The sequence below is a fragment of the Ixodes scapularis genome, unplaced genomic scaffold, assembly GCF_016920785.2.
Source record: "Ixodes scapularis isolate PalLabHiFi unplaced genomic scaffold, ASM1692078v2 PGA_scaffold3__209_contigs__length_174095766, whole genome shotgun sequence".
NCBI lineage: Eukaryota > Metazoa > Arthropoda > Arachnida > Ixodida > Ixodidae > Ixodes > Ixodes scapularis.
In genome coordinates this window covers 3,586,293-3,613,801 of record NW_024609868.1, presented here as the reverse complement: position 1 = coordinate 3,613,801, position 27,509 = coordinate 3,586,293, and the positions used below count along the sequence as shown (strand labels likewise).

Genomic DNA, 27,509 nt, shown 5'->3' with positions numbered 1-27,509 from the left:
CTAAGAGCTAACTAAGCATGGAAGGGCAGGACACGGACAGATGTGCTGTCCTTGTTTTACCTCGGGCCTCTCGCGTTACCTTCTCCTTAGAACGAAGACAGAAGCAGCGATCTGCAGGGAAGCAGAGGCTCGCTCTGAACCCGGACGCCTTCATTAGAGATGTCCCGGGGCCACGACTCCTTCGTGATAAAGTCCCGTTGGAAAGTTTCTGCGGGGCGCTCTCGAGACAAATTGCTTCTTTTTATACGTGCCCCGTGCCGTTCGTCAAAGCCCAGCTTTCGTACTTTTCGTACGGCGTCGTTCCGTAGCCCTCGGGGCGTGATAAATCAATAACTAACGACGCTGCGTGGAAGAAAAAAAAAAGTAAATCTAGGCGCGCTTGACACGAGCAATTCGTATGCAGTAAAATATGGCGGCGCGTATAAGGGAGCCAAGAAAAAAAAAAACTCATATTTCCTAGGATTCGATCGCGATTTTGAGCATTTTCGGCAGGTTTCTGCGGTTCGTGCTTTTTGTTTCTAATTTGTGGTGGGCCTACACGCTCGACTAATTGCGAGCTCTTATGGGCTTCTTCGTTAAGACGCAAATGCATGGCACCATCTGTCGCAGGAGGAACGTTCAGAGACCGTGGACAAAGAACATCACGGAGCCCACGTCATCCAACTACTATCCAGTTGTCTCTTGGATTTACCTCAAGGTGCGCTCACAAATAAGTTATTACTTTGCCTTTCTTTTTTTATATATAGTATATAAGTTCGAAGGAAGCAAACATTCTTCGAATATTCTTGAAACCTGTCTGCAGATCATGTTGTCGTAATGTCTGCAGTGAGCGTGTCTTTTGCGTGATGTACGACTCTGAGCTGTGCGGCTGAACACACCGGTGGCCTTTCTGCTTGCAGAGCGACGTTCACAACCTGCAGATGACGGTGTTTCCAGACAGACCCCAGGGAGGAACCAGCTTGCACAACGGCGAGATCGAACTCATGGTGGGTGCAGCATCAAAACGCCCGGTCGCTTATGCAGAGTAGAGACTTCACGCGGAGAAACTGAAACCCTGTTTTCTGGCCCGCATAATTGGAGTACGTTTCGCAGAAACCTAAAACTTCGTGCGAATGTGACGCGAGAGGTGGCGATAAAACGCCAATGTTCGGATCATGTACGTTACTTGAATCAAATATTAATTAAATAAGAAAAAAAGAAAATTTCCCACAGGCAAAAAAAAAATGCCAGGCTACGCCACTGACTCGAGGGTAGGTGGTTTGAACGCGACAGTCTCTAATTCGAGGTTTGTTGCGGGTGGCGATCTCCTTGTTGGCAGCTCCATCGGCGGCTGCAGTACGACGACTCGTTCGGCGTGGAGGAGCCCCTGAACGAGATGGGCGTGGACAGCGAGGGCCTGATCGCCAAAGGAAAGCACCTGGTGTTCCTGGGCTCGGTCGCAGAGTCCCAGCGCAAGCTGCGTACCGTCGGGAACTCCCTGGTCTACGCGCCGCTCTACGCCTTTCAGGACGAACCCGCTGAGGTCCCCATCTCGACGGTGAGTCACCGACGCCGAGTCCTTCGTCGAGTGCTTTTTAACGGAACCCCCAATCCCAAAATTTTTATCCCTTCATCCGTCCGTTCATTTTTCGCTATATTTAGCGGGGAAATTGACGTTACGTGACCTAACCTCACGTAACCGATGCACAAGTTCAGTCTAGACGCTAAATTTAGCGGGTAAATTGATGTAACGTGACCGGACGTCACGCAACCTGTGCACCAATTCAGTTTCAACGTTAAATTTAGCGGGTAAATTGACGTCAGTTTCTTCGCCAAATTTAGCGGAGAAATTTATAAAAAAATATAGGTTCTTCACCTTCCGAAACGACTGTTCAATGTCTTTTGTGTACATTTAAATGATCGCTCTTCAAATGCCGCAATTTATTAGGTTTTTAAGAAGCCCACTTTTATCTATTTCGTCGCACCTTTGCACACTTCGTGCGTTTGTTTACCCTCCAAAGCCACTCATGTGCTTCTGTTTCCCCCGCGACCTCAACCGATATGGCTGCGCGTGCTTTGGCGCGTTCTCTCTGATGCCCTTCCATTGAGCAGTCCCTCCATGCGCTCCGATGGGCCAAAGACGCATTGTGGCACACTTTCTGGCCGTATAAAAAAAAATGATAGCCATATGGACACAAGAAGTTACTTTCAACACGAAGGCGTAGGAAATCTGGACAAATGCCTTCTCCGAACACAGTTGTCACTTGTCTTCCGCTTATAACAATAAGCATATTTAAATTCCGTAACTCCTGCGCACATCGTTCCTGTAATCCCGAAGGAGCGAGGGGATTCAACGCCCCTCTTTTTTGACACTGGCCACAGACTGTACGTAATACATACGTCGTAGGCCTCATCGCATTGACACCTTTTATCGTGGCCAATCATCGCGGTCCCGCATTTTGATTCTGGAGGAACGTCCCGGACTTCTTTTATTACTGGCATTTTGGGTTTGGAGGAAGAGACGGAAAAGGAGTCTCCTCGATGCGTCACGAACGGAAGCCCGACCTGTGGCTACAGAATACTCAGCTTCTTCAATGTCCCTTCAAGATGGAAGCACCTTCTTAAAATAAATACTAAAGAAATTTAACTGCCGAGCAGAGCAAGAATACAATATTTTGTATATCCTGATGTACCCTAGTTATACTCTAGTTACACGGGCACGCTCAACCGAAGTTAGGTCACCCTTAACTGCAGTGACGCTCAACCGTAGTTACCACACTACGCGGAGAACGAGTCGTCTGCTTCTTCAGCAGGAGTTGCGGTGACGTCAGAACGACGCCAAGTTCTGATTGACTTTGACTGTAAGGATAGTGGGTAGACCTCAATCCGAAATGCCTCGGGGTGTACCCGCTATTTTTTTTTTTTTTTCAATCTACCAATAAGATTTTGGCATTCTGACATCATCGTAAGCAGCTGCAAGAAGCAGACGAACTGGCGCTCCGCATACTCTCGGACAGCTATACCAGAAGTGAAGAGTGCGCGTGCACAGCTTTGATGAACGCTCAAGATGCGCAAGTGCACGTGCGGTCATAGCTTTGACTGCATAACCACAGAATCTTGTTCAAGACTATAGTTTGCTAGCTGTTGTTAAGCGTAACTTGTGCTCGTGTAACGATAGGTATTATACGGGCACCCTTAATCACAGTTATATGTGGTTGCAGACGTAACTGCGGTTAAGGGTGTCCGATGGTCATCATAATCCACAAGTACGCTTAAGTATGCGCAGGAGTTATTCCCAACTATACCCCAGTTAAGGTGTATCCACACGACGGACCAAATTGCTGTTTTGGTCCGCGGGCCGCGCATCACGTAATCTTACGTCACCGCTTTTCGAGGTCCGCCGGCGGTCCGCGGCCCGCGCTTGTGAGAAATGTCAAGCGCTTTTCTCGCCCGGACCTTGGCGGCGGACCGCGGCGTTTTTAGTATAATTGAAGTGCTAAGTCTGGCAACAAGCTGACTTTTGTTTGGATTGGAATCCAAATCCAACGTCGTCTTCTTTTGGCGCCAACTGTTCAAGACGAAGAAGACGAACCTTTTGTTGTGCGACGATGGCGGCATGGTGCGACGATGCAACTTTTTTACTTCATCGCGCTCGTGGAGCTATTCCCCGCTCTGTGGGACAATAGATGCATGCCCTTTTCGGTTCACTTAAGTCCTCCTCGTCCTCAATAGTCAACGCCAGGGCCACCGCGGCCAAACGTCTCTTTCGTTCAACCTCCATCTTGGCTCCTTACAAATAGCCTCAAAGCAGCTCGCTGCATGCGTTTGACGGAGCTGTGAGGTCGAGGGTTATACCGGCCCGTTCATTCTGTCGTCTGCTCTTTTGGTCCGCCGTGTGGATGCTCATTGCAGCCGGGCGGCCCGCGGGCCGCGCATCACGTGATCAATCGGTCCGCGGCCCGGTCCGTCGTGTGGATACACCTTTACAGGTGCACCCTTAACAACTCATAAGTCTGACCTTAGTCACACTTAACTGCGGTTAAGGGTGCCCCTGTAACTAGGGTAGAATTGGCAAGAACCAATTATAAAAGAATGCGAACCCCCGAATGCCTCGCACGAAACAGCTGCCGCTCGTCCTGGTCCCTTTGCGCCGGCCATTTCAAGCTAACGACGAGACCCGTGCTGGATGCAGCGGATGAAAGATTCGCTTCTTGGCTCGGTGCAGGTGAGCGGCCTGGACTGCCCGCTGCCGGCCAACGTGCACCTGCTCAGCCTGGAGCCGGTGCGCGAGGACCAGTTCATCCTACGGCTGGAGCACCTGTACCCGGGAGTTCTAGACGAGGAACTCAGGAGACCGGCTACCGTGTCACTCAAGGTGAGCACCCCGTTCCGGCAGGACTCGTCCTTCACCCTCAAGCAGCGGTCACGCTGCTCATGCATCATACAAAAGACACGGTCTGCAGACACGATGACAGAAGTATCTGCAGCCTCAAACATGTTGGAAGCCCATTTGCTTCGCACATGCTTTGATAATGTCTGTAGACAGTCGTTTGCATCACCAGTGTGACCGTGCCACAAGGAAGAAACACGCCTGAGACAGTGTATGCTTACTGTCTAACGTATGCTGTATCATCAGTGTGACGGCGGCTTAAAGGCTGCCTGACGTTCCACTAGGGCGCGTTGGCGGACCTCGCTTGCCGTAACAACCATCTTTTCGCAAGCAGTCATGGCCGGTCGTAGCGGAGTCGGTCTCACTCAAACGCAAATGACTGAACCAGCCTCGAGTAGTTTCTGACGTGCACTTGTGAACCAGAATACTTAATCCTTCTAGGTGGGAAAGCGTCATTCTTACCTCTTACAAAAGGGATCGGTGGCCGATTGGGCTAGTGCACATCAACTCGGAGCGCGTGAAGCGGAAGCTCGCGCTGCGGAACCCAGGGATCTTGGGTTTAATCCCGAGCCCTGCCCGTTTTGATTCGGATCAGCATCGTACCAGCGTGCGGTCGTGTGTGACTACTGCGTGGTGCACGTTAAAGTCCCAAGGCTATCGGTTTTACTGCACTGGCTAAATTTCTCATCTACAGCTAAGACACCAGACGCCCTTTGGGGCTAACTAGCACAATTACACTTCTTGCCTCTTACAGTGTGTTGTGGAGTTGGGGCTACAGTGTGTTGTGGACTTGGGGCTAACACAATTACACTTCTTACCTCTTACAAGTATCGTCATTCTCCGCTGGGCCGACTGGTTGCGGTGGAGGTTTTCAGGAAAGAAAATGACGGCGAGGCTATGGTACGGCATGATGTGCTCGAAGATCCCATATTCTTTTCACCCGCAGGATGCTTCCCCATCCGTTTGTTGGCTGTCGTTACTCGCAATTGTTAAAAGACGGTGTACAGCACCGAGCAATATCCGTTCACGAAACTCTAGGGTCCTTCGTAGTGTACCGACCAATATGAATGGTAAACTTCTTTGATACTCTGCACCGTTTTTTACAAGTAGCGTCAACCGACACGTGTTGCGAACTACATTTAGAGAACATTCTTTCTTCCAGTCTCTTCTTTGGTGCATGTAAAATAAGAATGCATGTAAAACAAGCTTTCGTGTATTCTTTTTTTTTACTCCACTTCATGTCAGGAAACAAAACAATAATACACCTACACCTAAGGGAGATCAACATCATTCCATTACTTCCGATGTTCATTGCCGGCAATCGGCAGGTCCTACGTAGTATAAGTACCTTACTTTCTCCTCAGACTGCTTGACTATACACTAGGTAGCATATATAGCTACTCGGAGACAACAGTAACGTTAGTAATATCGCTGCGTACGAAAGCGCGTCTATAGCGTACTTAACTGCGATAAGCCTCACCTAGAAGACGAGGCTTTCCCCCTAAACGTCATCCCTAATGGATCCATGCAACGCCGGCTAGCTCGCGTCAGTGTCACCGCCAGCGCGTTTTGCAGCGTCTCACGGCGACTGCGACGCTAGCAGAAGGCTGATGGATCTGCCTTTTTGCACAGTCTTTCGTCGAGCTTCGGCTTCTTTGCCACTCGAAGTGGGCTGGGGAACGATGACGGTCTACGCGGGCCTCGTCTTCTGGGTGGTATTGGACGGGCCAAGGGTGGTGAACAGTAGCAACCAGCTGCTATCAGCGTGGCTGGTGGCCACAAATGAAAGACTTGAGGAATGCCTGCCATGGCACGATTGGACACAAGCGCTGTGTCTTGGTTCGACAGGGCACACCGACGCTACACTCGGGTTCAATTAATGCGGCCACGGTACATCTCACTGTTCGAGGAATTCCGCCCGAGATAGCGCCATGGTACAACCAAACGTGAATGTCCACTGCGTTTGCACTGCTCGTTCGTCAACAGCCTGTCGACGTATACTTCCTAGTATACCAGTTTTATAATGCGTCCAGACGTAGCACAAGTCAACGTGGAACGCACTCACGGTAACTGTAGGCTCGTCGTCCTCGCCTCCGATCTTTATTTCATGCAGTGCAGCGTATTTACCATAGCGTAGAGCCCGCTATACTACACTCCCTAAAGCCCCGGCCACACTCAGAACACAGTCCAAATCAATTCGGAGAGCAAGTCGTCTGCTTCTTGCGCAGAAGTTTCGGTGGGCTTACGCCGAGCTCCGATTGACTTTGATATGAAACATAGAGGGTAGATCTCAACGCTAGATGCCATGAGGTCTGCCCACTATTTTGTTTTCAATCAGCCAATAAGAGCTCGGCGTTCCGACATCATCGCATCGCAACCCCTGTGCAAGGAGCAGACGAACTTGCGCTCCGCATTGCTGGGCTACAGTGGCTGGGCTAGTTGGTTAACCGTCCCTAATAGACCCTTTCCGAAAGTCAGTCTACCCACCTTCTGCAGAGCCAAACCCGACGCTCTAATGGCGGAACTAGACTGTTTCTCCACACCAGAAAAATCCTATGTCTTCGAAAGCATAGAGCAGAAAAAGGAAAAGATGTTGGTTTTTTCTTTTTTCTTGATCTCCTATCTCCTATCTCCTATCACCGCCGTTAGAGCGGCAATATTGGAGCTTTTTGGACTGCCACAAGAAGACTCTGACTTTTGAAAAGGGTCTATACCGCAAGAAGACAGGAACATGAAAGGGAGAAGACAAGCGGTTGCCCTGTCCCTTTCATATCCCTGTCCTCTTGCCCTGTTGTATATATGAAAAAAATGGTCTGCACACACTGAGACGTGTTTCTTCCTCGTATGACGGTCTAGAGACACGTTCCAAGCGTGTATGAGGCAAGCCTGCTTGGAACATGATTGAGGCGTCTCCTCAGATAATTCTGTCACCGCATATGCAGCAATGTTTTCGAATAATGTACGAGCAGTGTTAGTGCGGCTCAACACTCCCGTCCTTCCACGACGCGTCCCTCGCAGCACCTGTTCAAGGCGTACGTGGTGACAAACGTGGAGGAGACCGTGCTGTCGGCGAACCAGTTCCTCCGGGGCTCGAAGCGACTCCGGTTCGACACGCTGGACTCCGTGTCGACGTCGGTGCCCGAAGTAGACATGTCCGGCGCCGCGACGAACGGCACCGGCGGCGGCGGTGACGACGGCAGCGCCGAGACGGACGACATAGACAGCAGACTGTTCACCGTCACGCTCCGTCCGGCGGACATCCGGACGTTCTTGGTGACCGTCGCGCCGAGGTACAGATTCGAGCCCCAGTTCAGGAGGGGCCGTGTGTGAAAGGGACCCTGGTTTGGTTCATTCAGTGGCACCGACTGACACTCCCTGTACTTCGTGCTACCTGGTAGCTAGTGGTCCGCGAGGTGTGCGTTTTACGCCCGCGTCCACGAGAAACCTGTCGGGCTTCCTCCACGGCGGATCGAGAGCCAGCCCCCGTCCTTCCGAACATTCCAATTCCCGAATGCCGTCTGCTTCCGCGGAAGCCGTCACCATCTTGTTTCTACGAATTGTGTTCGGCCTGTGGCCATTCTTTCACTGTGAGGGATGTGCACCCGTGGCTCGTGCATTTTCGTGATCGTAAGATCCGCAAAGAGCAAATGACTTCCCTATACTAAAGCTTGGGCTGTTGAGTCACGCGGTGTTAGAGCACTGGCCACCTTTGCGTGCAGAGGTGGATCGCTTTTAGAAACGCTCGTATTTATTGTCATGTTTCCAAAGAACTTGATCGACTCCTGTTGACAATTTTCTCTTAGTTTAATAACCTAGTTACACGGTCACTTGTTAACTGTTGTAACACTAAACCATAGCAAAATATGCTCTTGGACAACATTATGTAGCTATGAAGTCAAAGCTATGGGCGCACGTGCGCTTGCGTATCTTGCACCCATCAAAGTTGTGCGCGCGCACTCTTCACCACTTCTGGAAGAGCTGTGCGAGAGTACAGTGGGGCAACTTTGGTTTAGCGTAACTGACGTTAAGGGTGACTTAACTGCTTTTAAGGGTGTCCGCGTAGCTAGGGTATAACTGGGTAGTGTCAGAGTTTATTACGTGGTCCGGGCGCACAAAGACGACCTTTGTTGCGACTACGTAAACGTCGCCAGTGACTCGACGCTACCGTGCTTATATTGTTTCGCGACCTAGTTGGTTGTTTACGCTCGAGTGTGATGGTCGCGATCTTTTATTTTAATGTAGACCGACTCACCGCGCTAATCTCAGCCCCGTTTGTGAGGCGAGAAACAATTCAAAGCCGACAGCACAACACGACCACAGCGAGTATACGACGCCACAGAAAGTCCGGCACTCGTCAGTTAGGCGCTTGTTAAAACTTTTAAGCTAACGAAACCGATGCACCGAGGAAATCGAGTGCTTATATGTTGTTGTTATTTTAGCACATTATGCCACGGGGGTTAAGCACGAACGCGTTCGAGTCTGTATACTACAGGATTTCGAGTGCAAGGGGTTTTTCTCGGGGCATTGTATGAGCCGACTTACCAGTGTTCGCCGCACCACGCTCTTATCAGTCAAACGTGGAGGAAGGCTTCGTAGAGGCAGGTGCGCCGAAACTAATCAGCGCCTCACCAAGCCGCCTAGTTTGGGAACTCACAAAACTAAAGTAGTTCTCTATTTTGTTCGGAAAAGCCTGCGAAGAAATCAGGCATTTTGGGGCGTGGATTGTTGGCGCGCTGGTGACCCCGCCATTCCCGCAGGGACGGTCGCGCTGGTTCGCACAGACTTGGGCGCGGCTCAACACGCCTGCTATTGTTTCACCGCAGGAATAACTATATACACTGCGGTGGGAAAAAGAAAAGTAGGTCTGCACTTTCTGGGAAAGCTCTTTTAGTTTGCACTCGTTTCGACGTAGCATTGCGTTCACCTTTTGTTTTGTGTTCGTTTTATTGAAGCATATTGCTTCGAAAGAAAGGCTATACTAATATAAACACTGACCGGTGTGTGATATACCGCGTGACGGTCAACGCCGTGTACATAAGACAACCTCCAGCTATATTCCTATGGTTTTACCGAAATAAGATAGACTCTAGGTTTACCTTATTAGGTGTCAAAATATATAGCTAACGCGAACAAAAGTCGCACTCGCGCGTATTTATTACATATGAACGAAACTAACTTTAGGTATGAGTCATGACTGATCCCGTCAGGGCGTGTTTCCTGCGTGTCTCCAGTTATAAATGAACCATTTTACGGGCGGGCTTTATTCGCAACTTTTACGGGGTACATTTAATCTGTCCTGTCCCCTCTTCTTTTCCTTGGTGTTTGCGCTTTTGAATTTTTATACATTTAATCTCCATTCCTCCGTTTCACATTTCGACCGCCAGGCCGCGCCAGATTTCGCTGCACACATGGATAGACGGTAGCTCTCCTCTCCTCTTCGCATCTCTTCCGCTGCGTGGCGTCGCCTCCTCTGGACTTGTGCATAGAGCCTAGATTTTAGAGTGTTTTCAACTGCTCGATTAAGGTCACGTGGTTTATGGGCCTCGTTATACAGTACGAACGGCGAGGAGTTGCATTTTTCCGTCTGCCTTTCTCCCCGCCACTCGACGAAGTAGCGCATGCGCGCTTGCTACCAATCTGCGCAGACGGCGTCCGCCATTAAGTTGCGAATGCTCCCTATGGTTTGAGTTGCTTCTTCTCTTAAATCGGCTCTCACTAAACTCGTGAATGCCTCACTTCCTGATAAGCAGTAATTGGAAAAGTCACGATGGTGCTTGACCGACCGTGTCGCGTCAGTCGTCTGCAACACGGTTCCCGGTGATAGTCCCTAAATTCCTACCGTTTGTCTCGCTGGTGTTTCTGCCCTGTTAGTTTGTTCCTCCAATGACCCAACTCCCCAATTTCGCAGCTGTGTCTTATTGTGCACAGGACGTCAAATGTGCGACCAGGCCCTGCGTACATTTAAGTGCATAGTATGTACATAGGTGCCGTTTATACATTATGTCGGCCACAAACCCAAGATGTACGGACCCATTCTCGGATCGAGCAGGGCACCAACCGTAACGCCCTCTCAGCAGTAAGCATGCAGTCCCACACGCCTATACCGCCGTGAACCGTCGTCCCATGAGCTAACGCATTTAACCCTGGTGCTATCCTGCTTTTATAAATTTAATTTTATTACAATCTTCGCCTATTAGTTTGGAGGGTTCTACAGAATTATTCTTTCGGTATTCGCAACTCCAGAGGAGGCAACGCCGTCTAACGGCGATCGCGTGAATGCGCAACTGGCGCCCCCCCTGGCGGCTGAAGCCTGAAACTTAAAAATTAGAGACAGAAAGCATGACTGTCGGGGTACACCCAATTGCGTACACCGAGAAAGGCGCTGTAAAAGACAAATATACACCGCTTTTCTTTTCTTTTTTGTAGTGCATCTGTATATGGCGTGCGTTAATGTGCTTCTTCGTAAGTTTCGTTTGTGGCCGGCTTTAGCGTCGGCCTGCGCGTCACTGGATGTCTCAGGAACATACAAAGTTGAGCTCTGAGCAAATAAAGGGTGCACAACGCGTGTTCCGTTGACGCACCGAGAGGGACCCTCGGCCGCCCGTGCGGGCGGCAGGCCTTTTGTGTGGCCGGTTACTAATCATCTAGTCTTCTCGCTGCAACTGTGTTCGCGGCGACGCTCTCGGAATAATTGAGCAAAGTATCATGTAACACATTGTTGTTGTTGTTGTTATTGTTGTCCGAAAATCAAAGTGCCATAGTTGTGGTGAACGTGAGGTTTCTCTTTTTTCTCTTCTTTTTCGCTGCAATGTTTTACCGATATTTATTTGTAAATTGCCGATGTACAACCTTAGAAGCTACTGCGTCTGTACTGCGCCGATTTGCACAAGAAGCACCAATAACTGGTCGTCCTGTAATCAGTTTAGGCAATAGAACGGGTAAGCGTTTCAAGTCTACCTAAAAGACAAGGCCTGCGCATGACGTCATCATTAGTGGCTCCCTGACCAGCCCCAAGTGGCAAACACGCCGAGGCTCGACGAGAGTTGCCCCGCGAAGTGGCAGACGCGTCCGTCTTGACGTCGCCACGTGCTAGCGTCGCACTCGTCGTGAGACGCTGCAAGACACGCTGGCGGTGATGCTGACGCGAGCTGGTACCCTGATCTGGACACTTGGTCAAAACGTCGGCGACAAATCCGGCGACCGTGATTGGTCTTGGGGTAGAAAGGTTTAGGCCTTGTCTTCTAGGTTTTATCACCGTGGTCGCACCCCCAGTGGTCACGACGCGCGCCGTCTTCCCTCAGATCGCGTGGTCATCGAACTACGACACCAAACGCGCTTATTAATGGTGCATTTTACACTCGGGCACTTCTGAGAGCGTACATGTTTTAGTACACGTGGGTTTCAAGTGACGTCACAATTGGGAAGGCCGTGTCCCCGCTCCATGTTGGTGGTGGCTCGAACGCGGGGCCGCGCGCTTGTTCTCGCCGCAGCTGGTGTCGCCGCCACGCATCCTGTCTGCGACGAAGGCCCATGCAGTGTTCGGCCCGTAAACTCGAGGAACACCACTCATCAGTGCTCTTTCGATTGGTTCAGCCAATGAGACGAGATGGACGAGCGGCATCACCTTCTAATGCGTGGACCCACTACTGATGACGTTTGGGGGGAAAAGGCGCAGGCCTTCTAGGTGGTATCGGGTAGACTCGTTCGTGCCATTCAGACCACATGGCCAACGGAGCGCGTGATACCCTTTGCCCTTTTTATTGGCTAGCCTGACCGAAAGAAAACCGATGATTGGTGTTCCGACGGTAACGCGAAGCAGTATACTTTCAAGACCTACCGAGTGTGGTAGAGTTCTTCATGGAGCGTTGCGTAATCGTGCGGCGTGGCCAACATGGGGCCACGAATCAATGAACCGATCGAATAGACCTTTTTCGCATAAAGACGACACCAAGTGGCTAAAGCTCAAACTACGGATGGTGGATGGAATGGGAGCTGCGATACCCTCCTGCCTTCTCTGCGGCTGATCCGAGTCGCGGAAGAGGTAGGAAAGGTAGTGCAACCATTCTTCCGGACGCCAACCAAAGAAGAGCTTTCGCCGCTGCGAGAGGAAGGCTTGCGCATGTGCAGAACCCTTCTTGAAAAAGGTCCATTGTGGCTCGCGTCGTTCGAATGCTTCCCGAGAGGTGTCCTGCTCTTAGAGAGACGATTTTGTTGTTTTTTTAATGGGGAGTTTTGTAGCTACTAACAGCCTAAAAACATGAGGCTGACGGTCCCCAGTAAAGACAACACACCTCTCTCTACACCAGAAGTGTGCACGTACTTCCCGCCATGTCTCCGAAGAATGTTTGTAATTCGAATTACTTGTTTCAGTCTAGGAGGCTCACATTCGCACATTAAAATAGGCAACAGACAGTCGGCAGTGTCTGCAAATGGACAGTGCGTCGAAGAGAGCCTTCGGTTATTTAACACTGGGAGCCACGATGTCGACACCACGGGACCACCCTCGGCAGCTTTGATACGCCGGGACAGTGGCTTCGATACGGCATTTTTGGCCGTCTACAGCCGTGGGCTTTCCAGTCCCCTGCACAGTGCCAAATAATCGAACGCACTCGGAGACGGTTGCATCCTAATTGCCTCTCTTCTCGATTGTGACACTTGCTGATGTCAACGCGCTTCCTTTGCCGCGAATTTGCTGTTCGAAATGCTGTTGAATGTTAAAGGTAAGAGCACATACGCCGAGAAAATCTACAAATAAATTAATGTTTGTTACTCGCCTGGTCTCCTCTTTGGGTGCTTGCCGCGAGAGCGAGGCCTTGCTTTTCGCTACAGTCATTGTTGTTGTTGTGCTTGTCCTTGTGTTGTACATCCCCAAAATGGGAATTTGTCAAGGAATAGTATGATATTAAAAAGACGAAAATCGCTCATGAACTGGAATATTTGAGTAAAAATTGTGACTTGAGACTCAAAGGCCCTAACAACCTAATGGTAAGGGTGATAACGCAATCGTGGATGATTCGGCATAGAGCGTTATGTGCGGAGTCGAGAGAACTCGCTCTAAATTAAATAGGTTTTGCATGGTGAGGAATGTTTTCCACTGAGAATGGTTCCATCATACAACGGTGGCGCTAGCGCATAAATCTGCGGCAAGTCAAATTTTGCACTAAGGGCACAGTGAGAGCAGAAGTTGAGATTCAGTATCTCACATCGCTTGCGTGTCAGCGCTACCTCCCGCTGTCGGGACTTAGAGTAAGTTTTCCAGAAATATTTAGGTGATTATAATCAGGCGTAGTATAGAGAATGTCGACCCCGTCCAAGAAAGAGATACTGTCGGAAACGCGGACTAATCAGTCAGTGGAAGGAACATCGTCAACGTTGGCGGTCTCATTTTCAGGGATGCGGCTGGGTACCCAAGCTAAATGTATTGCAGTAATGCGCTTCGAGAGCCAGAAATGGCAAAACTACTTGCAAGAAGTAATTCAATTACATTACTAATTGCTTTCCTTAAACCTGCAAAAATGTAATTAAATTACATTACAAATTACCACATAATAAAGGTAATGACATTGCATTCAATTATTTTACAAAAGTAAGAAACTTACTTTGAAATTACTTTGATATAGCCTTTGAATACCTTGAGGCAGTAATTCATGTTCATTTTATTTACCGTATACACCAACACAGTGTTTAAAGAACAAGCCCTCGTTTGCCCCCACAGCGCGTGTGCAGGAACTAGATCCGGGAGAAGCGAGGCGCTGCGCATGCGCAGTGTTGACAGCAGCGCCACCGCAGTGACGTCACGTGAAAGAGCTGAGTTGGTCTATATGTACCAAAACTCGGATCTTCCTGTTCACACCGCAGCAGCCTTATGCGCCTCGAAGTGAACCATACTGAACAGTGAGTTTGCTGGTGCACACGACGTAAGTATTAAACATGATGAAGAGCTCCTTTAGATGTGACTCAGAAAGACAGTTGACTCACCGGTTTTGCTGTTCATTCAACGGTGAAGGTTCTTACTAAAAGGGTGATATGTTTCCGTCTTCCTGATTTAGAAGTTATAGCCCGTGTCAGTCTGTGAGGTCGGGCAATGGCAGCTCGTTCTTACAAGGAGTCGTCACGTGAAACGTTTTCCTTCCGCTTCCGGACGCAATCTAATTCTATTCTCCCGAGAGCACTATACTCGGCGATAACCTTTCTTGGCAATGCAGTGGGGAGGAGGAGAGCCAGCGCACAGCTTTATTCAGCGCTCAAAATGAGAGAGGGAACGCGTGCCTGTACTCTTGACTGCATTGCCAAGAAAAGTTGTTGCCGAGTATAGTTGGCCTATTCTCGATCATTCGTTTCAAGGAGCATTTTTCCGAAACACCCGAAGACTCCAAGTTTTTGCGCACTGTCACACAAAGGGCCGGATGATTGCTGAGCAGATGCGTCGCCGGCGATATCTGCTTGTAGGCTTATTCCCGAATAAACTTCCCTAGGGAAGGCAGAGAGGCATAGCGCGAGCGGCACCTCCTTTGCTCGAGGACGCACGAAACGTTCTGGGGCCTTGACAACGCATTCGGAATTAACTATTCATTCGTTTGTTGTTCACAATAGTCGAAGCTTACGGTTGGACCTTGCTTGACGAAAGTACAAGGCTGGGGATCTGTTTGTCCTGTCCTCTCAGGTTTTAAATAATGTCTAACTCACTGGTGATGTACCCGTCGCCTTGTAGCCTATGAGCCGTTCATTCCTAAGCTAACGCACTGTCAGCTTAGGTATGAACGGTGGAAGCTACGTGTTTGTTGGAGCAGTCACACGTCTATCGTTCGCCACCGTAACCACGCTCTCGTTCATATCCACACGCAGAGAATGGGACGGCACACTCGATTAAGAGAAGGTGTTTGATTACTTCTGGTTAGCTTGCAACTCCCACAGCACTGCCAGCTTAGGAATGAACGAAGTGTAGTGTCGTCGTGATGATGCGACGCCGTGAATCTTGTGCCTGTGCCCTGGAGTTCGTAAGCCGTTGCCTTCCAGCGATGTCTACACGCAAGCTTTTCTCCTTCGCCTTTCCAGCCCTCCTTTCTGCGTCTATCCAGCTCTTGGTACAAGGCTTTGCGCTCAGGTGGCCGTCCGATTATTTCCTTTGATTCTCTTTCACATTTCATCATGCAAAATAATTTTTCTCTTCTTTCTTAAAGCTTGCACACGAATTTTCTAATTTAGGACAAAAGTAATCAGTAATTTTCTGAAAATTACTTCCTAAAGGTAATTCATTACAATACTAAATTACTAGCCTAAAGAAGTAATTCATTACATCGCTCATTACTCCAAAAAGTAATTTAATTACTGTAATTCCATTAGAGTAATGTCATTACAGCCATCTCTGGCACACGCTCCGCCAGTTTTCTCTTTCTTTTTTTTCTTTTTAATTTATACTGCTGATTTCTTTTGAGATTGAAGCAGACGTTTGTTCACTGGTAGTTGTATTACTGGGAGTCTCATAACTGGAAGAAACGGATTGCATCACTCCGTGAGTATCCAAAGGAAGCACAAAGAGAGTGAAGCTTAGCTGGCAGCAGGACAGGTCTGAGCAACAAGCCTAACGCTGTACGACATTCGGTACATGAGAACGTGATAAGTAATGAAAGTAGCAGCTTCATGAATCAATAACGAGTACTGGCGTCTCTTCGCTGTTGTCGTTTTGTTGCTGCGGATGCAACCGACGCGTGTCTGAACCGGCATCAAGAAGCCTTTTACTGGAATATCGGCTGCCCCTACGAGGCCTCCATGAGAGCTTCCAGTTCGGAGGCATCAGCTGTGCGATGCCAGAGTGAACATTGTGCCTGCACCGCATCGAGTAATGCCCTCTGTGACCTCGTTTTGCTTTGTACTCATTTTCATAGAGTGCATTTACCGCATAGAAATTAGGTAAACCAAAAACAAGCGGGCAATTATTTCATTTATCTCAGAAGTTCGCGATAATTCCCGCGAAGAACTTTGCATTGCGTTATACCGAGGGTATACCTAGCTTTAAAAAAAAAATAATTTCAAGAAATCACTAATGACGGTACGACAAAAACTAGATACATTCCTCATAAGCGCAACTACGCAATCAGCTGAGGAGCTCACGCTGACTGTGCGAACAAGTCAATAGAAGTACGAGCCGCACTGACAATAAGGTAAGCTCTCCACCGGGCCTCAAGATATCTTGATTAGTGGTGGGCACGCTCATCCAAGAACAAACGGAGAGTTTGATAAAAGTTTCGCGAATATTCTATTCGATTTCGGTTGGTTAGAGCGAAAAACAGACTTTCTTTTCACGGCGCAACTTCAGCGTCTTGGCGATTTGAACAATCTTCGTATTGTCGCGTGTTCACAAAGATGTTCTTATGTATCCAATGGATGACCTTCGAGCGCAAACAAAAACATGGCAAACAATGAGCATTTGACCTGCCTGCAGGCAGTGGCGGTGATTAGGAGCGAGCACCTTAGCCGCACTTGTTGGCCCCCTTCCCAGACGCCTCCTCGGAAACTTCCAACTCTCGATGCATCTCACGGGCCGCAATTTAATCGGCAGTGGGCATAATGATTTCCGTTTCAACTGCCGGTTTATATTCTCGGCGCGAGGGTGGCCAGGAAGGTTCTCATCTGTCCGCTCCTCAGAACCACCACGTAGTTGTCCTGGTTGCGGAAGGTGGAGTGGTTGTCCAGGTCGTCTCGGCCCGTGACAAAGGCGGTCTGGGCCTGCCGCCACTGGAGGCGGCTCACCTCTTCCAAAAGCATGTGGGCAGACAGCGTGGTTTCTGCCACGTCCTCGAGCAAGTTGTTGCTCAGCAGGTTCTGCCGGGTCCAGACAAAAAAGCGAGAAGAGAAAAGGTTTATTTTGAGCAGAAAGGAAACACGCTGCATTGTCCCTGCTCTCTGTAAGAACTGTTTTGAGGAGAAAGCCATCTAGTACCCGTTGTGTATTCTACACCCACACGCCCGGAGTATTAACCACCTTAATCGTTTCAAACAGTGAGAAAAGCTAACAGTATCTTCCTGAGGTGACAATGCGGTGTCAGTAGCGCAACGGTTGGGTGCCTCTAGTCTTTGCCGCTGAAACTGCGTAACATACAAAAGACAAGGAACAATCTGCGGAGATGTACCTGCGGCCTCAAGCACGTTCCAAGCATATTTGTTTCTAAAATGTCTGCAGACAGTTTTTGTATCACCAATGTGACCGTCATACGAGTCAAGTCTCAGACAATGTCTCAGACTAATATTAATGATACCTGAGCAGTGCGACCGCGGGGACACAGTATCCTTCATCCGCTTGGTGTTTCCAATACACTGCGGTGGAGTACGAATGCATGAGCCTCTCAGAGCGATCCAGCCTCATTATCGCATATAAGCGGGAAAGTCATTGCCCCCCCTCCGCCCGTCCCGGTTACGGACAAGACTTGAAGGAATGAGGGCGGAAGGTCCCGGACTCACCGTGACGGAGACTCGGACGTCGTTCTCCTCTCTGCTGTCCACTCCGGAGTAGAGGTGCTCGAGGCGCACCAGTGCCCTAGTGCTGGACAGTGCTTCTAGAGTCATCAGGTGGACACTCCGAGGCAACTCGCGGTACAGTCCCGAAAACTGAAAGCCCGTACGAGGAGCAGTCAGTTCCCAAAGCTCTCTCGCGTCAGTATCATCAGTCCGCAACTGGAGAATCTGAAAGTGATTCAGAGTGGCTGCAGCAGACGTTTTCAAAGCTAGCGGTATGATACCGCTTGCCTCGTCTTCCTCACTGGATAGGCTGCATGATGGCGGGAAGATGAGCGGTTGGTGCTCCGGGTGAATCACGATGTGGCATGCCTGCTTGCACTTCTGAGAGTGGCACACTCTTAGGAGCATATGTGTGTATGCTGCACCGTGCACTCGGAATTTAGACTGCAGGTATTTCTTTCTTCATTTCAACGAATCAAATGATTTTGCATTTCAGAAAAAAGGGATTAGTATCGCGCTTCATATGCTCGCGGTCTCAGCGGCAGAAGCTGCGGAGATTACGACTGAGACAAGTGAGACAGCGCCATCTAGCATCTGCTGCTGCGCCAATATCCGCGTCCGCCATTGTTTGGGCACCCCCGAGCTCGTATTGGACACGAGGGTGACATCAGCGTTCAGCCTGAACTCTGCTCAGTTCTTATCGAAAAAAAGTAGGTCAAGACTCGTTCCAATCACACGCTTCGTGCCCAAAAAATGACGACCGCCAATATGTTGCTCGATGAACTCGACTGAATGAAGGAAAACTACGCGGGACCTCTGCGGGTGTAAAAGCAAGCGGAAGCCTTTCCTGTCTCTCCAGGAGAAATGGCGCTTGTTTCGCAGCAGACGCAAAGAGGGTATCTGTAGTGGCACGCACCGACCCCACCGCGAGCGTGGCTCCGAGCGCCTGGTCCTTGGCCTTGGCGTAGGCGAGCACGGGAGCGTAGACGAGCCGCAGGGCGCCGTTGCGCACGCTCGTCCACGCGGGCAGCCCGAGGTGCACCAGGTGTCGCCCGATGACTGTCGACGTGTCGTTCAGGGGCTCACGCAGGCCGCAGCCGTCGTCCTCCACCAGGCGACGGTGTACCTGCAGCCCGCGTCGTGGCCCAGAATGTCACGTAACGGCAAACGCTACCGAGGCTGAAGGAACTAGCTAACAAGGCGGAGAGAGTGCACCCTCGCCTCGAATGTCAAACATGGGCCGAACACTGCACTCGTGTTCCACCTGCCTGCCCCCCCCCCCCCCCCCCCCCCCTGGCGACGTAAAGCCACGCTCACACTCTTCATGAAAAGCCACTTTCCAGACACTGTCTGGAGCGTTCCTTGTACGACGGTCACGTTGGTCATACAAACACTGTCTGCAGACATGTTCGAAGCAAACATTCTTCGACCTTGCTTGAGGCCCGCGGATAATTATGTCACCTTGTCTGAACACCGTGTCTCTTGTACGATGCACGAACAGTGATACTGTGGCTTAGAAAATCCTGTACGCTCTTGTCATCTAGGAGGCGTCGTCGAGCCATCGCACGTAGAGTGGTAGGTTCTACTGGAGGCCAGGGAATAAGTACAGAGAGTGCCCGAAATTTACATGTTTGTTTGTTTTTTTCACCGCAAAAATAAACTACGCATCGCCGAATGATCATTTTTTGGTCCAAAGGTAGCGCTAGAGGTCCGAACCATGATGAAACTTTGGCATCTGCAGATGCCAAAGTTTCAGCATGAACCAATATTTTATTCAAAAGTTATAAGTGATTTTCCGGAAATTTCTATGAGAAAATGCTGGCCGACGGAGTTCTCAAAAACACGTGGAGCTCTATGGCGCCAGAAACCAACTACAGGCAAAAATAAGCCCCATTTTCCCCCTGAAATTAAAAAAAAAAAAAATCACTTATGATTTTTAAATAAATTATCGGTTCGCGCTGAAACTTATGGCATCTGGTTGTGACCTCTAGCGCTATCTTTGGGCGGAGAATGAGTGTTTGGCGAGGCCTAGTTTATTTTTGCAATAAAAAAAAAAAAAGCAATTTTTTTTTTTTTTTTTGGGGGGGGGGGAGGGGGATATGTTTTAGAAGAAAACTGCCGACACGTGAAAAAGTGTATGGTTCTTGTGAGAAGATAACAACAATACAAGGTTACTTCTATTGAGTGATACACATGTCCGGGTAAAACTGGTTTCGCCCAGAAGTACAGAGCGCGTGGATGTCAATTTTCACGGCCAACACTGCTGCGACCACGGTGTTGTACGCGTTCCACCGAAACAGGAAGAAAAGCACGTCACTCGTTCCTTGTCAATCATGAAAGGAGTTCCCGTTACAAGTTCCAGAGGTTCGAAAGGAACGCGTTTTATATGCACGATTGGAACGTATTACATATGCACGATTGGAACGTGTTGTTACGTTAACGTTACATTTGCATATTTACGAAATATTGTGCCGGATAATCCGTAGATACAATAAAGCGAGCGGGTGAAAAGATGCGCATCGAACGACATGTCGCGTCGCCACGATCACAGTTGTTCCGGGTCTTTGTTCTCGACTATCCCCCGTTCCTTGAAGTGGGAGGTTGGCACGCGGTCAACGACTCAATTGTCGCGACGGCGTAGTTTTTCTCAAATTTCGCGAATCACCTACGATTCGCGGGAAATATTTTCCCCGCAAATATGTTTCCCTGTGGTAGCAAATACATAACGTACCACCCCGATTCACGAAAATTAAAGCCCGCGAATAATTCGAAATTTTCAGCTTTGGCCGGTTTCGCGAAAAAGATCGAGCCCGCGAAAATTTAGTCGTTCCCAAAAGACGCTAATAAAAATCCTAAATGCCTACTAAATTCAAGTAAAAATGCAAAGAAACCAACAAAAAAAAAAAGAAACGCCGTTTTTTTTTTTCTTTTTTTTTTTCTTTTTGTTCTTTTGAAAACGTAACGACTTCCACCGATGGGAGATGGAACGGTAATGTTCCTCCCAAAAGGAACGCGTTCCAAGAACGTCGTTCATTGGAACGCCTTTCTGTACAGCACTGTAACAGTGACCGGTATGTCTTCAAGGTCCGACGCGGTTACGAGCCTCGGTGACGGCGTGGCGTATGTTCTTACCATGAGCTCGACTTGTCCGTCGTGCAGGCTGGTTCCGCCTTCGGGCGTGTCGGGTAGAACCGTGAACTGCAAGTTCCGCAGCCGGTCCTATCGAAGATTGCGTGCGCTCTAAAGATAGAAGTCACGCTGCGCGCTTCATTCACACAGCGACAACCTTTGCGGCGCCGTGACGATGCAGGTTTTGAGAGTGGCGGCGTATAAGTTTACGGCGAGCAAGTGTACTAAAAGACGTCTTTGGCCATAGCCTCCTATATACGTTGACAAAGGCTGGCAGATCACCACTAGAAGCGGCCACCGAAATGGAAAAGGTAGAACGGCAGAAAACGGATGAGTGAAGAGCCAGGTGACAGGCGCCCCGCTGCGGCGAGGCGCCGAAACACACTTCTCCCGGGCGATGGAATGTCCGCTCGTGCTCTTCGCGTTCCTCGCGCTATCGCTTCTTTTCTCGCCGGGTTTCTAAACCATGTTTCGGGTCCTCGCCGCTACAAAAGTTGTGCGCGTCCATGTTCCCCGAGAAATGCTCTGTGCTACCAGATCCTTGCGCCCCAAATCTGCGACCGGGCACTCTATGGCTCCGTTGTCGAACTGCCAGGCTTCGTTCGTAGAGAGGAGGCTATACAATGCAAAAGAAGACGACGAACTCGTGCTCCGCATAGGATCGAAATGAGCAGAAAGAGGTCATGCTTCTATACCAAAATGTGCTTTGTTGTGCGCGGGTTTTGCTGCGTGAAAGACGGCTCACGCTTTTAAGGGACTTCGTACGCCCTTATCGTGCGACAAGAGAAATGCAAGCCAGGTGAAAGGGTTGACCGCGTACTCACCTTGATGTAGATCCACGACACGACGGGAAAGAAGCTAGACGAAGTCGGTTTCCAGTTCTCCGAACCCATTTTTGGCAAGGCGGGCCGCCTGCGTCAGACACCCCATTGAACAGTCAGTTGGATGCTCTGTGGGGAAACTCAACTTGAATCAGTACACTCTTTCCATAGGCACAGGCTTAATCAAAATGAGACCCAAAGAGCAACATGTGACAATAATGCATGGACTTGGGCCAGTCGGTACGTTGAAAAGCGGATAAAAAGAACTATGCTGTCCTTGCCCTTATATAAATAAGAGTTAGCGCGCAGGTCAGCTAGTGAGCAATCGGAAACCCTTATAGACGAGGGAACCACAAAGGATATAAATACAACCGGCCTGTGTCTTTGTTTAATTATTTACAATTATTATGATACATTTTGTCTTCTACGTATGTATCTCGTATCTATACTTCCGGAGGCTAAAGCCGGGATCACACTACTCATACACCATACAAAAATACAGTCTGCAAACAAAAGTCACCGCAATATCCGTAATTCGAATGCCGCGTGCCAAGTTTCTCCTTGTACTCATTGCCATGCGGCATTCGAAGCACGGATCTCGCGGTGACTCGCGTTCGAATCCGTATGCAGACTGTCTTTTTCATGATGTATATACAGTGTGACCCCGGCTTAAGGATGATAAAAAGGTCTATTAGGTTGAGTCGTGGTTGAGCCATAAGTATATGCGGAGCGCCAGTTCATCTGCTTCTTGGACAAGGGTTGTGATGATGTCAGAACGCCAAGCTCTTAATGGCAGATTGGGGAAAAAAACAGTGGGTAAACCTCAAGGCATCTAGCCTTGAAGTGCATCTAGCCTTGAGGTGTATGGTGCTATACTCCGTTTCACCTTATGTTGTACCGCAGCGAAGGCTAGAAGCGCGAGCTCGTAGCGTTGGCAGCTGCCCCTGGAGCACGAGAGCTTGTACCGCCGAGACGTGCCCTAGAGCAAGGAGCTCGCTCTTGCAGCCTTTCCTGCGGTACAACACAAGGTAAAACAGAGTATAGCCAATTCAAGTTTCGATCTAACGAGGGTTTTATATCCAGTAAGTTTCACGTCCTGTTGAGCAAGGTATAAATGTCTTCTCAGAAATCCCTGAGTTCTTAACGATGTGATAACGATGTTTTCGATATGGGCATTCCAGGTTAGATCTTCGGTGCAAGTGATACCTAGGTGCTTGTATGACTGAGTGGATAAAATAGGATCGCAAAAAATTGAGTACGAGAAAGTGTGGTGTTTAGAGGAATTAAAAGAAATGAGCTTGGTTTTAGTAACATTGATGTTCATTTGCCATATTAAGCACCATTCACCCAAGATGTTGAGGTCGCGTTGAAGGAGCTCCAATTCGCTGGGATGAGAAATTCGGCTACTGCCGAATTTCTCATTTTAGCGATTCGCGCTCCTTCCTTCAAAGTAACCGAACCACCCAGACAACGCGTTAATGCAGGAACTCGCACCTCCTTTCTATCGTGGTCCGTCCGTTGGAATCCGTGTAGAAGACGCCGTCATTTTGAAGGTTTGTGGAGAACCGAGACACAATCTCGCGACCTACCAATCCGCTCCTTCTGCTCCTGCGAATTGACGAGACAGTTAGGCGGGATCCAGCCAAACAAAAATGTGCTGAGAGCTGTCAAGCATGGCGTCCCGACTATTGCTCCATACGTGTACGAACGTGCAGCATGCTGGTGTTCTATCCGGTTCATACCACCGCTTCAAAACGATCTGCCGCTCCACCCGGAGAGGCATAGAAACGGTGAACCAGCTGAGTCTCCTGATCTGGTCGTTGAGGTGCGTCTCAGCGGACACGAGTAAAGCTCTTTGCTCAAATTCACGCTTACTCACAAGTCACACCAACCACTGTTGTGGGAACGCGCAAAGACATGTCACGAGCGAGTGCTGCGCCGCCATTAGCTTACAGGGGCTACTGTGGCGCATTTGACGCTACTTGCCAACACAAACGCCTCGAGGGGCCTTAGACACGAGTAATGTTTTTTTGCGTTGCTCGAGCCTCGCGTCGATCCCTCTCGTTCGCCACCAGGTATACATGGTATACAGCGGCCGCTGACCAGCGTTCCAGGTTCCACACACTGCTGCCGCTCTGCCTCCTTCAAAACTGGCCACTCGGCAGACCGAACCCAGCGGAGCGGGAAGCAGAATCGAGCGGCCATAACTTTTGCAGGCTTATCTTGCAGCAACTTCGTGCAAGCTTCGTGCTTGCACGTTTCGGGTGTTCCGGTTCACTCGCGCTTTAAAGAACAAAGCTCTCACGCTTACTCGATGGGAATGGGTCCAACCATCCACTCAAACTCGATAAGGTCTTGTCCCTTGTACAGCCGAATCACTTGGGTGATCCACGACTCGAACACCTGGTGGATCTCTTGGACCACGCTGCCCTGCAGCCAAGGCGACCAGAACCCCAAGTGAGCGAAGCATCACGAACAAGTCTGCGAAGGTTCATTTTCAATATTCGTCCGTTCGGGAGGTTCTGGCAGTGAACGCACTTGAGCACCACGAGCGCTGGAACGAGCCTCTCGCTTGAAACTTCGAAGGCTGTCATAGGTGGGTTAAATAAATAAACGAATAAATACTACCTAGAAGACAAGGCCTGCGCATTACGTCACCGTTACTGGATTCTCAACCCGCCCCAGACGGCAAAGACGCTGAAGCTCCACGAGAGCCGCCGCAAAGCGGCACACGAGTTCGTCTTGGCGTCAGTGTGACACCCTTTAGGGATATTCACACGAGGGAGAAATCCCGGGGCTTTGTCCACGGCACGCGCATCCCGCGACGTAAACGTAAGGCTTTGCGATGTGCAAAAGCCTCGCGTTTTCGTCTCGTGATGCGCGCGTGCCGGGGAGAAATCCCGTGATTTCGCCCTCGTGTGAATACCCCTGTACGGGCTGGCGACGATGCTTACGCAAGGCAGGCGTCGCTGCGTGGACCCAAGAGTGATGACGTTGGGGAAAGGGGGGGGGGGGGGTAATTTGCTGGCCTTGCCTTCTGGACGGTGTTGGCGGGTCTCGGCTAACTCGTCCAAAGTCAGCTCGTTGAACAGAAGCTCGTTGAAGGGTGATTCGTCAAGAGGCTGTCTAGTGGCCATTTTTTTTCAAAATTGCATTTAACGGCGATTAATGGACACGAATACATGTTAGTGTCCCGTTATTTTGACCACGAAAGTATTAGTGAGTCCAGCGTACTCCGCGGATTACAGACCCTGAGTGCGCGTGCTCAATGCACTTCGAATTTACCGTAGGACCTTCCGAAGTACTGCGATGTATAGGATACTTTCTGTATTATAGGACACAGCATAATTCGTAATAAAATGAAACAAAAATAACCTTTATTAATGATAATGTGTTTGCCCATTTTACCGGCAATTTTGCTGAAGTACAATGTTGCGATGAATTATAGTATCTATGAAGCTCCCCTGAGTGCACTGGGACAAGATATGTTCCATATGCCCGAAGACTGCAGCTTGGAACTTCTGTTTCCGTAGCTGAGACGCGTGTTCTGCACTTGTCTGGGTCAACTTCAGTTCTCTCTGTGCTTTTCTTTGAGGAAACTTAAGTCTTCTAGCTAAAATCCTCTATGCCACGGGTCAGCGCTGCTGCTTGTCTGCGGGGCTCCACGGCTGTTGCCGGCATATTGCATCATTTACATTCCACAGAGACGGAGCGGACGCCGGAATGCTATGCCAAGGAAAGAAAAGCAGTCTGATCGCTCTTCTCTCCGTCTTCACCAACTCCATGGCCATTAAATTGAACGCAAAAGCATCGAGTTTTGAACCCCTAAATATTTCTGAAGGAGAAATAAAGATGGCCATTGTCAGTGGAGTGCACAAACCCATATTCGGAAGACTCGACCTCAAACACTTATTTGTGTACTTTGGATTGACTCTAGTAGACTCCGTAAAAAGAAAACGAAATTAACTTGAGGGAAAAATGACAAGCGAAAAGCAACGACAGGTTGCCTCTTTTGACGAATTGCCCTTCTATAGCTTGACCTATGACCAGTTGGCAGGATCCCGCCTGCCAGGTTCGTTCACTAGTGGTGAGTACGTCTAACTCCAACATATTTGTATTTCAAAAGCTCCGGAACCATGAATTTAAAAAAAAAAAAAGTGATTTCTACTATAATTTTAGCCCATCACTGTGAGTATGACAGCCATTTGCCCGGAACATATTACTAAATTCAAAAGAAATGGAAAATTCCCCAGGGCACGTGACGACGGCTCCCCAGCTTTCAGCCGCCCAGCGCCTATCGGTCGTCTAGGCAAGCACGTACGACTGCAAGTCATGGCCACTATGGCCTGTCAAATTTATCCTCACGCAAACACTACAAGTTGGGCGCCATGCTTACACTTTTGTGTGGCAATTTAGAAGAAGAGTGCGCGCGCGTACCTTAAAAAACACTCAAGATATGTGCGCGTCTGCCCAGATTGCCGTAGAGAAGAACGGCGTTGCGAAACCAGTACCTTGAAAGTTTGCCAATGCCATAAAACTACCACAGAGCCGTAAACCGCGACAAAAACAGGCGCAAAGATGGACTAGCTACTCGAACAAACAGACGAGCCAACAACGAAGGCAAAAAGCGAACCGAAAACATGTTTTCTGCCGCGGAGGAAAGGCTCGTGGTAGGCGCGGAGATGTCGATGTCCCTGGAAATGACATCACTGTCCCTGTTAATTTCCCTTTGGTCGGCGACCACGCAGAAATTGGCCGGAAAGAAGAGCTATTTCGAGAGCTCTTTTATGGGTACTCCGCGAACAGCGGTCATGACACAGCTAATACATCATTCGAAAGACAGCCTGGAGACACTCTGTGAGGCGTTTCTTCTTTGTATGACGGTCCTGGTACATTGGTCAAAAAAACACTGTCTGCAGACATGTTCGAAGCAAACATATATACGAATCAAACATGTTTCCAACATTCCTGAGGCTCGAATAATGATGTCATCGTGTCTGCAGCAAACACCTTGTCCTTCGTATGATGTATGAGCAGTGGGATTGCGGCTTAAAGGAAACAGGAAGGCGATTCAGTTTTCCTTGAAAAGGATCCTGGCGATCCAGCAAAAGGTCAACTATTCAACATAGATCGGGGCGTTCCACGGTGGCGAGCATTATGATAAATGCGACGTTACACTTGTAAGTCAGGATTCAGAGGGACACTTATTGTATTATTACGCGAATATATGTTCAACTGACGACATAAACGCGCACTTTATTTTATTTTTTGTGGATTTCATTTATCCGCAGAGGGGGCAGAAATAAAGGCATGATGCCTGACAGCGCTACTGCCTCTGCAGTTCATACAGCGGAAATAACATTACAAACATGTCGCAGTGAGAATAAATAACAAGATTCTTGAGGTACTGCGTTTTGTTGCTAAACCATTGGAGGTTTGTTGTTGGTAGCAAACCTCCCGTTCAAGGTGGCGCGTAAGTAAAGTCTTTGAACAAGTTGCTCTTTCTAAGGGTGTCATTCTCGAGGGGGTGTTTTTTGGCGGCCACAGCCAACACCCCCTAAGATAGCCCAAGGCTTGCGAACATCCTTCTCCTTCTTCGTGGAACGTCTTCACAGTCTGATAGCGTCGACTCGGCAATACACTGGACCGGAGCCCGATACCGAATGTCCTTCAACTCGTTGACATGGACACGAGGCCCAGCCGAACACTGTGATGACGTCCTAGTGCACGGGCTT

General features: G+C 49.3%; 2 protein-coding genes across 2 annotated transcripts in view; one reads left to right on the top strand and one right to left on the bottom strand.

Annotated features, from left to right (window-relative positions):
- The window catches only part of LOC8040070 (lysosomal alpha-mannosidase), a 240,643-nt gene extending 232,936 nt beyond the window's left edge, over positions 1 to 7,707 (top strand). Inside the window, exons 20-24 of the mRNA XM_029985073.4 lie at positions 610 to 697; positions 900 to 986; positions 1,319 to 1,537; positions 4,205 to 4,354; positions 7,388 to 7,707. Of these exons, the coding sequence (XP_029840933.2) occupies positions 610 to 697; positions 900 to 986; positions 1,319 to 1,537; positions 4,205 to 4,354; positions 7,388 to 7,699 (856 nt within the window). The 3' untranslated portion in view covers positions 7,700 to 7,707. The remainder of the gene's footprint in view (positions 1 to 609; positions 698 to 899; positions 987 to 1,318; positions 1,538 to 4,204; positions 4,355 to 7,387) is intronic.
- Positions 7,708 to 16,673: 8,966 nt separating this feature from the next.
- Positions 16,674 to 27,509, bottom strand: part of LOC8040067 (lysosomal alpha-mannosidase) — a 44,262-nt gene continuing 33,426 nt past the window's right edge. The window contains exons 18-24 of the mRNA XM_029985099.4: positions 24,086 to 24,204; positions 23,269 to 23,382; positions 21,778 to 21,865; positions 20,957 to 21,043; positions 18,741 to 18,950; positions 17,828 to 17,974; positions 16,674 to 17,191 (exon numbers count right to left, since the gene is read on the bottom strand). Of these exons, the coding sequence (XP_029840959.3) occupies positions 16,961 to 17,191; positions 17,828 to 17,974; positions 18,741 to 18,950; positions 20,957 to 21,043; positions 21,778 to 21,865; positions 23,269 to 23,382; positions 24,086 to 24,204 (996 nt within the window). The 3' untranslated portion in view covers positions 16,674 to 16,960. The remainder of the gene's footprint in view (positions 17,192 to 17,827; positions 17,975 to 18,740; positions 18,951 to 20,956; positions 21,044 to 21,777; positions 21,866 to 23,268; positions 23,383 to 24,085; positions 24,205 to 27,509) is intronic.